This window comes from Schistocerca americana, chromosome 2 (assembly GCF_021461395.2).
Source record: "Schistocerca americana isolate TAMUIC-IGC-003095 chromosome 2, iqSchAmer2.1, whole genome shotgun sequence".
In the NCBI taxonomy this organism is placed as follows: Eukaryota; Metazoa; Arthropoda; class Insecta; order Orthoptera; family Acrididae; genus Schistocerca; species Schistocerca americana.
Genome location: NC_060120.1, coordinates 326,267,680 through 326,280,602, shown reverse-complemented (window position 1 = coordinate 326,280,602; position 12,923 = coordinate 326,267,680). Strand labels below are relative to the sequence as shown.

At 39.9% G+C, this 12,923-nt stretch overlaps 1 protein-coding gene across 2 annotated transcripts in view; it reads left to right on the top strand.

Annotated features, from left to right (window-relative positions):
• LOC124596549 (Werner Syndrome-like exonuclease) overlaps positions 1–12,923 on the top strand; it is a 66,161-nt gene that overhangs the window by 23,874 nt on the left and 29,364 nt on the right. For both annotated transcript variants that reach the window (XM_047135732.1, XM_047135731.1), the window contains one exon: positions 5,636–5,721. In XM_047135732.1, the coding sequence (XP_046991688.1) occupies positions 5,636–5,721 (86 nt within the window). The remainder of the gene's footprint in view (positions 1–5,635; positions 5,722–12,923) is intronic.

Here is a 12,923-nt window from a genome sequence, read left to right as displayed (position 1 = left end):
TGCATGGATCCAATTCCTGCTTAACCACTTTCAGTTCCTGTGGTGTGAAATGATGTCGTCAAGCATGAAGAGGTGGCCCAAGCATGACCAAACTGTAATGTATATTTTCTAGAGGTGTGTAGATAATGTTCGTGATAAATATATATTTCTTATGCTAATGCATAAAAGTGTGGTGATGTGTACTTATTACTACATTGAAATATTTGCCGTTTTCAGTTGAGGCTTTATATGATATCACAACCAAATTTCAAAAGAAATATCCAACTACAGTGTGCAGTTTTCATGCAGGAATTCTAATTTGTCAGTTAGCACTCTTTTCATCATCTGCTGGGGTCAGTTGTGACTATTCTGTCACCTTGACACCCCACAGATGCAGTATGGTTCCACCATAAACTGTGCACTACATTTGGGCTGGCTGTTAGGGCATCTGACTCCAGATAGCTTTTGGCTCTAAAAAGTCTTATTTATTTCATGTAATTCCTGCTGCTGTGTTTCTTTCAATTTCTTCATTTTTTTAATCAATGGCCACTTAACTTCTGAAAACTTAGTCTGATAGTTATTCATTTATTTCCAGTAACCAATAAATATGCTGAGAAAAGGCTGCAATGTAAAAGAAATGCTCTCTTTTTGTTTCAATTCATGTAAAGAAGAAAGAAACAATTACATTTCAACTCTGTAAAGAGACAAACAAGGACACTTACAAGGGAAACTCCTCATCGCACCCCCCGCAGATTTAGTGGTAAGATGACTCAGTGATAGCCCATCAAAAATTGAACCCAGATCAAGCATGAAAACAGGAAGAAGGTGTAATGAAGTGTGAAAAAAAGCAAAATAGAAACAGTGAATGATCCAAGGTTAACAAGTGCAACAGTGAGCACTATGAAATACCTACGGCATTGTGGTTAAGTTGTCAAGGTGTTTGTCTGCTAGCGGGATGGCCTGGGTTCAAAGCTCTTTCATGACATTTATTTTTATTTGTTTATTTATTTTCACAAAATTATGAACTGTCCATCCAGGCATTGAAATGTAGTCTTGACAATTGTTATTTATTTATTTATTTATTTAAATGTCAAGTTCCGTAGGACCAAATTGAGGAGCAGATCTCCAAGGTCATGGAACGTATCAGTACATGAACTTACACCATAAAAAGCAATAACAGATAAAAATAAATGTTCATGACCCTGAAAGAAAATCAGTCCATAAGTTTAAGCAAACGCTATCAGCAATACAATGAGAATCATCTTAATTTTTCAAGGAACTCCTTGACAGAATAGAAGGAGTGACCCATGAGGAAACTCTTCAGTTTCGGTTTGAAAGCGCGTGGATTACTGCTAAGATTTTTGAATTCGAGTGGCAGCTTATTGAAAATGGATGCAGCAGTATACTGCACACCTTTTTGCACAAGAGTTAAGGAAGCCCGATCCAAATGGAGGTTTGATTTCTGCCGAGTATTAACCGAGTGAAAGCTGCTTATGCTTGGAAATAAACTAATATTGGTAACAAGAAACGACAATAAGGAATATACATATTGAGAGGCCAATGTCAAAATGCCCAGACTCGTGAAAAGAGGTCGACAAGAGGTTCGTGAACTCACACCACTTATTGCCCGAACCGCCCGTTTCTGAGCCAAAAATATCTTTCTAGAATGGGAAGAGTTACCCCAAAACATAATACCATATGACATAAGTGAATGAAAGTAAGCAAAGTAGACTAATTTACATGTTGAAATATCACTCACTTTCGATACCGTTCGAAAGTGAGTGTCAGTATTAAGTCTTTGAACAAGATCCTGAACGTGGGCTTTCCACAACAGCTTACTATCTATCTGAACACCTAGGAATTTGAACTGTTCAGTTTCACTAATCATATGCCCGTTCTGTGAGATTAGAATGTCAAGTTTTGTTGAATTGTGTGTTAGGAACTGTAAAAACTGAGTCTTACTGTGATTTAACGTTAGTTTATTTTCTACAAGCCATGAACTGAGGTCATGTATTGCTCTACTTGAAACCGAGTCAATGTTGCACACAACATCCTTTACTACCGAGCTAGTGTCAACAGCAAACAGAAATATTTTAGAGTTAGCCATAATACTAGACGGCATATCATTTATATAAATAAGGAACAGGAGTGGCCCCAACACTGATCCCTGGGGCACCCCCCACTTGGCAGTACCCCACTCAGATCCCACATCACAGCCGTTATCAACTTTGTGAATAATGACCTTTTGCTGCCTGTTGCTAAAGTAAGAGGTGAACCAATTGTGAGCTACTCCCCTTATTCCGTAATGGTCCAACTTCTGGAGCAATATTGTGTGATCAACACAGTCAAATGCCTTTGTTAAATCAAAAAATACTCCAAGCGTTCGAAACTTTTTGTTTAGCCCATCCAGTACCTCACAGAGAAAAGAGAATATAGCATTTTCAGTTGTCAAACGACTTCTAAAGCCGAACTGTACATTTGATAGCAAATCGTGTGATATAAAATGATCAATTAACCTTACATACACAGCCTTTTCAATAACTTTTGCAAACACTGATGGCATAGAAATAGGTCTAAAATTATCTACATTATCCCTTTCTCCCTTTTTATAAAGCGGCTTTACTACTGAGTACTTTAATCGCTCAGGAAACTGACCAATCCTAAAGGAAAAATTACAAATATGGCTAAATACAGGGCTAACATGTGCAGCACAGTACTTTAATATTCTACTAGACACTCCATCATAACCATGAGAGTCCTTAGTCTTCAGTGATTGTCATACTATACACTGGTTATAGACTATGAGTCATGGTAAGAATACATTACCATCACAAGTAAATGTGATGAACACTGAGAGGAGGCGAGGTAGCACATAGATGTCTCACAGTAATGAAAAATTCAGGAGTCAAAAAGTACAAAATGGAATACAATTTCAAAAACCTTAAAAACGTGTTTTGGCAGACCACAGGGAAGACTTTAATTGTGAAATTGTTGCATTCATTTGTTGCAGCTTATGTGACAAACTATTGTGTTTTCATTGTTTTCTTGGGAGTGGTCACATTCACATTCATACGAACACCTTAATCAGGCAAGTAGGAATCTCTCACTCACTCACCAGGCGTTCAAGTTAAGTGCATCAGTAAGAGATTCCTGTCACATAACATACATACTGTCACTAATGCCATGTTTGACATACCAGACGTGTTTTCAGGTGGAGGATTCCGTTGACTTGTCATCAAATGTTTGTGGTTCCCATTCGAAAGCCACTTCTTTTCAGCTGCTAATAGAGCAGTTGTGTAGAATCAGCTTTCATTGTAGACCCCTTCCACACACCTCACTGTTGCAAATAGACGTTACACCATGACACAGACATAAATTTGAATACAGCAAATAGTGAAAAAAAGAGAAAATGCTATATGTTGTACTTGGGCCTTTTTTATGGGGGGGGGGGGGGGGAGATACCCAGATTGTATATTGAAATGAGGCTCTTGGTGGAAATTTAGTGGAAAGTAATTGAAACCACAATTAAATTGCTTGTGCCTGAAGAGAAGGCCATCTTCATTCTCAGGGTCCCTGCAATGCCAGCAAAGTCACTTTTTCCATTAAAGTGTGATCGATTTCAAGATTGTCAACTATCCATAAACTTGAAGTTTGGTGTTTCAGTAATGCTACTGCAGAATGAGTCAGTGGCATCCATTTGGAGAGTTAGTAGTGTTTCCTCACAGGGACAGTTTGCTTCAGGCTATAAAGTGGGAACAACAAACACATGTACTGTCAAGACAATTAATTTAAAAGGCAATAAAATAAAAAGAGAGGAGTTATATGCGATCATCTCCTTATAATGTTTTGTGGGTAAACATTAAACACTATGAAATTTACTTTCCAACTGGTACAATGCAATAGCAACCAACTACATACATAATGGTTCCATGTGTTAGTCAGTAGTTCAAAGGTGATGGCTAGAGGGCTGGTTTACGGAACATTTGCTACAATATTCATCTCTTAGCTGAATTATAATTATGATCCTTGATTATACGCAGGTCTTCACAGATTTAAAAGCAATGGCGCATATTATCTGTGTTAGGAGCTTGAATAGCAAAGTCTTAACTTGACTGCCTGCTGAAAACAACATTTTGTGAATGGCAGGTTCAAGTGAGATGCTGGCCCCTTGTGCCATCTGACAAAATTTGATATTTTGTGGGCTGGAGCTACCAGAAGCTGCCCATATTTCTTTCAGTAAATTCAAATTGTAGAACCCTATAATAATTGCTCACGGTAAACAAATCTGCCACAGTTGTAAAATACTTTCATTGACCAAAGTCTTGCACAAAAGAAGTCACAGTATACGACCGTGGTTTTGGGGTCGTAGCCCCCATCATCAAATGTGAAGTAAAAAAACATTTGTAACCTACTCCATTAATCCTTAAGAAATTTTTAAAAATTAAAGATTTACATTTAAAAACAGAAAAATAAGATAAAATGTTTATAAAATAGCCTGCCTAGCAGTAGTAGGATGTCACATACATGCCCGAACAACTAGCAGACATACATCTACTATAGGTGAACCGTCAAATAACATCCCAAATTTTGGCTGCAAAGACCCCCAACTTTCATTCGCTGCCGGTGAAAATGCCTCTTACACCAAACTTGCCACTGGGAATGTATGCAGTCTATGAAAATAAAGTCATCCTAGGACATTAGGTAGAAGTCACAAGCTAGCTCAAAGTTAACACTGACACAGTGCACCCATGTGACCCATACGGCTATAGCAAACAGACTGAGCAGTAACACTGTGGGATGTTTTCGTGGTAAACACCGTGAAAGGGATGCATAACACAGCGCCTTTACCATGATCATGACCCACAGCATTACTGCTCAGTCTGCTTGCTGTAGACACACAGGTCACACAGCATTTGGTTAGTGTTGGCCATGAAAGAAGGCATTTTCTTGTGGCTCACTGTATCAGATTGTAAGCTTATTTGCTCTTTCTGCAGTGCAAGGTCATTACTTAGTTCAACTTTGGGCTAGCTCATGACTCCCACCTCTAGTCCTATGGTGGCTTTACTTTTATAGACAGCATGCATTCCCAGTGGCAACTTTGGGACGAGAGCCATTTTCGCAGGCTGTGACAAGAAGTTATGTTTCTTTGTAGCCACAATTTGGGATGTTATTTGATGATCCATTTATGGTAGATGTTTTCCTACTAGTTGTTAGGGCATGGACATAATGTCGAACTACTTCTAAGTAGGTGATTTTTTAAAAAAAATAATTTTATCTGATTTTGAGTTTCTAAATGTTAATATTTAATTTTTTAAAATTTATTAATTGTTTAATGGACTAGATTTACAACTGTTGTTTTACTTCTGATTTCAGATACACCTGATGATGGGGCTAAGACCCTGAAACCGTGGTAATGTGTAGTGACTTCTATTGTGCAAGACTTTGGTTAATAAAAGTATTCTACAACTGTGACATATTTGTTTACCATGAACATGTTGCAGAACAGTTGTGGCCCACATAGATATTAATGTGCTAAATGTTGTTTTAATGTTTTAAAGCAGTCATTCTTCTAGCCTTTAGGTAGTGTTGAGTAGTTGTACCAGCGAATATTTTAAATGTGAATGTGATCAGTAACAACGCTATTTGTTTTTCAAAGGTCAGCCAGATGAGGAATATTCCTGTGGCTCTTGCACATTTCCTTAATCACCCTAAAGTAAGATTGGCTGGACTCAACATTAAGAGGTATAGTATTAAAATTTGTTATGAGCTCTTTAGACTGAAATATGTGATTAAATTCCTTTATATTTTCCAGTAAATATAAAATCTTTGTAAGGTCAACACAAATTCCCTTTTTTCTGGGGAGTTCTGTATAAAGCTGCAGAATCTAGAGCCATCTATCATTCTTGTGTGATGTGTAATACATGTCTCACAATGATTGTATATTGTATACAGTCAATTAGGTAAACTATACACTAAAGACCAAAACATTACTCCCATGTGCAGAATAGCTTGTTTGTCTGTTTTTGGAATGAAGAGAGGACGTGGAGACTACCATCAACCTAGTGTAGCAAAAACGTGATTCATCCAAAGAGCCAACATGTTTCCATTGACCAACGGTCAAATCCAGATGGTCCCATGCCCACTGCAATTGTAATTGATGATGTTGTTGGGTCGACATGTGAACGCATAGAGGTGTCTGCTGCAGAGCTCCGTGTTCAGCAATGTACAATGAACAGTGTGCTCTGAAACACTTGTATGTGCATCAGCATTGTGCTCTTTCGGCAGAGATGCCATAGATCATGATCTATCCTACTTTACAGAGCAGACAAGCCTCCAGACCGCGTGTTCTGTTAAGAGTGGTGGACATTCAACCATTTAGCGCTTATTGGTAGTTTCACTGCCCTCCTACCTCTTTCCGTAGAGGATCACAACAGTAGCAAGTGATATCATCCAGAGGCTCTTCATAATAATAATCTGCCATTTGTCAAAGGCACTTATCTCGATGGATTTCCCCATTTGCACCCCATATTTTCACTAGTGTGATCCACCATCCAAGTCCGCTACACTTACATACTTTTGTTATTGCATCACATGCCTGAAATGCCACCAGGTGGTATCCAACATTGCAGTGGGCATTGGTCATAATATTTTGGCTCATCAGTGTATAGTACTGTAAAGCATGCTTTGATTACCTGTATTGTTAAATTGGTGGCCCAGTGTAAATTCAGAGCCAGCTAATCATCCAGAACACTACGCTGATTGGTCTCTGCTTGATTATGATTTATTTTGTATGCATTTATGTGGAGGAATCTTTGATAACTTATGATGTTTCCAGAGCAATTCACACTCATGCTGGCGAGGCCAAGTTGACTGTTACATCCAGCCAATACTACAAACAAGCATGTTATAAATCAGAGTTCACCTACATTCTGATCACAGATTATAACAGCCAAGGATGTAGCCCAAGGGGGGGGGGGTTGCTGGGGTTTAGACGCCCCCTTCCCCCTCCTAATCACCTAAATGAATTACACAAGACCTAGTTGTTGTGTGATGAAATTGAAAGATATATGAGGCAGTCAAAAAGTTTCCATTCGATGGCGTTGCTGCAGAGTAAAATGAAATGTAGCAAGACTCCAATACGTGTATATAAGCACCGGCTTGTAGGCAAAAGGTCAGTCTGGCCTGGGTCTTTTCAAAGTGCATGCAGTAAATGTGGGAACGTGAACAATGACAACGTTACTGCCAGATGCATCCAAACACGACCAACATGCTGTTATTCTTTTATTGGGTGCTGAAGGACAGATACTGGTAGACAACCATTGGAGAATGAAGAATATGTATGGGGCAGTATGTCTGTCGGAAAGCACCATTGTGGAACGGTGTGACAGGGGGTGCTGCTGCTTCATGACAATGCACACCCCCATATTGCAAAATATAAGGAAGAAGTTACGCCAACTTGAGTCGGAGACACTTGAGTACCCGCTCTATAGTCCTGATCTCTCCTAATGCCATTCTCAAGCTTTCGATCCCTTAAAAAAAGGCCTTGAAGGGTTGACAATGCCTGTCGGACGAGAGTGTGCAGCAGGCTGTTACAGACTTCTTGACATAGCAGAACACGGTGTTTTAACAAAGTGGTATCTTAAACATGGTGCTTTGGTGGGATGATTGTCACAGCGCCCACGACGAGTTTGCCTAAGTGGCATACTGATTCTGGACTGCACAGCCATTGAATGGAAACTTCTTGATTGTCCCTTTTGTTCTGATTTTCGCACTATTGATAGGCAACATGGCTATTGATAGATTTTAATTATTGATATATTGATAGCTTTATCGGCTTTCACCTATCCCTACTTTAGCCAAGACCAACTGTTTTACCTTGTTGGCCTTATTTGACTTTGGTTTTTGTTTTGTTCATCATTTCAGTTCTTAGTTGCAGTGTAATGTAATGTAAGTGCCGCCATTTATTATTTTTGTGCAGTTTGCTGTTCTCATAGCTTATAATTACAGAAAGACGAAAACTGATTTTGATTCGTCCATTAGTGTTATGATAAATGTATGCACTGCTATATTAGCCTAATAACCTATCTTTAGTAGTTTAATGTTAGCAGTGGAGTTGTTATTAGCGGACTGGTAGAACTCGAAGTGTTGAAATATTTAAGTATTTCACAAGGCAGCGGAGTGGCAAACATCATTGCTAATAAAATTAAGCAAAAATCAGTGCATAAAAGTACAACAGGATTTGACTACGTTGTCCACAGATTGTGCTGATCAACAAAAATATCACCCAAGTGCTGAGGTTTCATTTATTTAAAAAATTTGCTCATAATTCCATCACTATTAGCCCAAATCTGGTCATTCAGGTGGTACTCAAGTATGGTTCCGATTCGGAATGATGGAGACTGGTTTGCAAAGAGCAGAAGGAGTATTTGATGACTACATTCTTTATCTTGTTTGTTTGTAAAAGATTTTTGTAGTGGGCTGTTTGAATTCATACGAGCTAATTGCACCGTGCCCCCCCCACCCCCCCTTCTTTCTCGTCCCAAATCTATTTACCCTCTTGTAATACTATTGTAACTAAAGCCATAAATTCACGGCACAATTAAATCTTAAAATGCATGCATTTTTATCAAATGACGAAACACGCACAATCAAAGGAAAAACATGCAATATCAGTATTCCACCTTTTGTTGTGATGCATTTTATTTTTATTTGCAAACAACGAACAACAATCAGTGTTTTCACATACTCAGCCAACCGGGGAAGTCCCACACCTTGAGATGCTGAACTAGCAATTCCTGGATTCGGGAGGCAAGGTTGTTCGAATCCATCCATCGGCAACTGTGGATATGGTTTCTGTGGTGTCCCATTTTCAGTTAGTCAAATGCCGGGATTGGTCCCTTACTGTAGGCCACAACCAATCCCTCCCAAATTCCTTTCTTTCCTTACAGAATCCATTTCCCTTAAAGATGCAACCTCTCTGCTTAAATGAACAGAGCTGCATCAAAGATGAGACAAACATCTCTTTGGAGACTCCTAGCACTAAAAGTCGTATTTACATTGGAAGGCAGCTAGCAATCGTAATTGTTTCTTTGCGTAAAGATGGCTAACTTTCAGAACAGCAATATATTCTGCCTTCAAGTTTTACTGCAAGAACATCTGCTGTGATGTCTTATTCATGATATCCTTGGAACAGTCAGTGCAACAGTCACAACTCCGGTGTATTTGCAAATAAACATCATATGAACGATAATGTGTGTTGTACATCATAAAGCATCAAAGAATATGTAACCATATTATTGTGGATAAATATGAACTCATTCATGAGGTCATGCGCATTAGAAGCCGCTTGAAAATTAATACGTGACTCACTGTTAAGATACCAGAACTGTAGCTCATCGTATCTGTGTATTCCGTTTTGTTTTATAAATAAATTTGGTTGTTGTAGTTGCAGTTTTATTGTTGAAATAATAATTTTTGAAGTGTTCTTTATCAGTTAAAGAAACTGAAGAATTTTAATGAAGTGAAAGATACACTTTGTGATCAGAAGTATCCGGACACCTGGCTGAAAATGGCTTACAAGTTCGTGGCACCCTCCATTGGTAATGCTGGAATTCAGTTTGGTGTTGGCCCACCCTTAGCTGTGATGATAGCTTCCACTCTCTCAGGCACACGTTCAGTCAGCTGCTGGGAGGTTTCTTGGGGAATGGCAGCCCATTTTTCATGGAGTGCTGCACTGAGGAGAGGTATCGATGTTGGTTGGTGAGGCCTGGCACGAAGTAGGCATTCCAAAACGGAAGCAGCTACTAGGGTAGCAGAGTACGTGTGGCGTGCACACGGGGGTTTTTTAGGTTAGAGGGACCCCCCCTTGGGCGAAACGATAAAATACCTGACGGCTTACCAGAGAGGACATTATCATCGTTGATAAAGAATGTCCGTCCTCAGAGACCAAAAACAGGAAAAGTTAACGTAATATTGGTAAACTGCAGGAGTATCCAGGGCAAGGTTCCTGAATTAGTATCTCTTATTGAAGGAAATAGTGCGCATATAGTATTAGGAACGGAAAGTTGGTTAAAACCGGAAGTGAACAGTAACGAAATCCTAGACACAGAATGGAATATATACCGCAAGGATAGGATAAACGCCAATGGTGGAGGAGTATTTATAGCAGTAAAGAATTCAATAATATCCAGTGAAGTTATTAGCGAATGCGAATGTGAAATAATCTGGGTTAAGTTAAGTATCAAAGGTGGGTCAGATATGATAGTCGGATGCTTCTATAGACCACCTGCATCAGCAACCGTAGTAGTTGAGCGCCTCAGAGAGAACCTGCAGAACGTCGTGAAGAAGTTTCGTGATCATACTATTGTAATAGGGGGAGACTTCAACCTACCAGGTATAGAATGGGATAGTCACACAATCAGAACTGGAGCCAGGGACAGAGACTCTTGTGACATTATCCTGACTGCCTTGTCCGAGAATTACTTCGAGCAGATAGTTAGAGAACCAACTCGTGAAGCTAACGTTTTAGACCTCATAGCAACAAATAGACCGGAACTTTTCGACTCCGTGAATGTAGAAGAGGGTATCAGTGATCATAAGTCAGTGGTTGCATCAATGACTACAAGTGTAATAAGAAATGCCAAGAAAGGAAGGAAAATATATTTGCTTAACAAGAGTGATAGGGCACAAATCGCAGAATATCTGAGTGACCACCATCAAACGTTCATTTCTGAGGAAGAGGATGTGGAACAAAAATGGAAAAAATTCAGAAACATCGTCCAGTACGCCTTAGATAAGTTCGTACCGACTAAGGTCCAAAGCGAGGGGAAAGATCCACCGTGGTATAACAATCATGTACGAAAGGTACTACGGAAACAAAGAAAGCTTCATCATAGGTTTAAGAGTAGTCGAATCATAGCTGATAAGGAAAAGCTGAACGAAGCGAAAAAGAGCGTAAAGAGAGCAATGAGAGAAGCATTCAACGAATTCGAACATAAAACATTGGCAAACAATCTAAACAAGAACCCTAAAAAGTTTTGGTCATATGTAAAATCGGTAAGCGGATCTAAATCCCCTATTCAGTCACTCGTTGACCACGATGGAACCGAAACAGAGGACGACCGAAGAAAGGCAGAAATACTGAATTCAGTGTTCCGAAACTGTTTCACTGCGGAAAATCGTAACACGGTCCCTGACTTCAGCCGTCGCACGGACGCCAAAATGGAAAATATTGAAATAAACGATATCGGAATTGAAAAACAACTGCTATCACTTAGTAGCGGAAAAGCATCCGGACCAGACGAGATACCCTTAAGATTCTACAGTGATTATGCTAAAGAACTTGCCCCCTTTCTATCAGCAATTTATCGTAGATCGCTGGAAGAACGTAAAGTACCTAGCGACTGGAAGAAAGCGCAGGTCGTTCCCATTTTCAAGAAGGGTCATAAATCAGATGCGAATAATTATAGGCCTATTTCGCTTACGTCAATCTGTTGTAGAATAATGGAACATGTTTTATGTTCTCGTATTATGACGTTCTTAGATAATACAAATCTCCTTCATCATAACCAACATGGATTCCGCAAACAGAGATCATGTGAAACTCAGCTCGCCCTATTTGCCCAAGAAATTCACAGTGCCGTAGACACTGGCGAGCAGATTGATGCCGTATTCCTGGACTTCAGGAAGGCATTTGATACGGTTCCGCATTTACGTTTAGTGAAAAAAATACGAGCTTACGGAATATCGGACCAGGTTTGTGATTGGATTCAGGATTTCCTAGAAGAAAGAACACAACATGTCATTCTTAACGGTTCAAAATCTGCAGATGTAGAGGTAATTTCGGGAGTACCGCAGGGAAGCGTGATAGGACCTTTATTGTTTACAATATACATAAATGACTTAGTTGACAACATCGGTAGCTCCGTGAGGCTATTTGCAGATGACACGGTTGTCTACAAGAAAGTAGCAACATCAGAAGACTCGTACGTACTCCAGGAGGACCTGCAGAGGATTAATGCATGGTGCGACAGCTGGCAGCTTTCCCTAAACGTAGATAAATGTAATATAATGCGCATACATAGGGGCAGAAATCCATTCCAGTACGATTATGCCATAGGTGGTAAATCATTGGAAGCGGTAACGACCGTAAAATACTTAGGAGTTACTATCCGGAGCGATCTGAAGTGGAATGATCACATAAAACAAATAGTGGGAAAAGCAGGCGCCAGGTTGAGATTCATAGGAAGAATTCTAAGAAAATGTGACTCATCGACGAAAGAAGTAGCTTACAAAACGCTTGTTCGTCCGATTCTTGAGTATTGCTCATCAGTATGGGACCCTTACCAGGTTGGATTAATAGAAGAGATAGACATGATCCAGCGAAAAGCAGCGCGATTCGTCATGGGGACATTTAGTCAGCGCGAGAGCGTTACGGAGATGCTGAACAAGCTCCAGTGGCGGACACTTCAAGAAAGGCGTTACGCAATACGGAGAGGTTTATTATCGAAATTACGAGAGAGCACATTCCGGGAAGAGATGGGCAACATATTACTACCGCCCACATATATCTCGCGTAATGATCACAACGAAAAGATCCGAGAAATTAGAGCAAATACGGAGACTTACAAGCAGTCGTTCTTCCCACGCACAATTCGTGAATGGAACAGGGAAGGGGGGATCAGATAGTGGTACAATAAGTACCCTCCGCCACACACCGTAAGGTGGCTCGCGGAGTATAGATGTAGATGTAGATGTAGAAAGGTGTTCTATAGGATTCAGGTCAGGACTCTGTGCAGGCCAGGCCATTGCAGGGATGCTATTGTCGTGTAACCACTCTGCCACAGGCCTTGCATTATGAACAGGTGCTCGATTGTGTTGGAAGAGAGCAATCACCATCCCTGAATTGCCCTTCAACAGTGGGAAGCAAGAAGCTGCTTAAAACA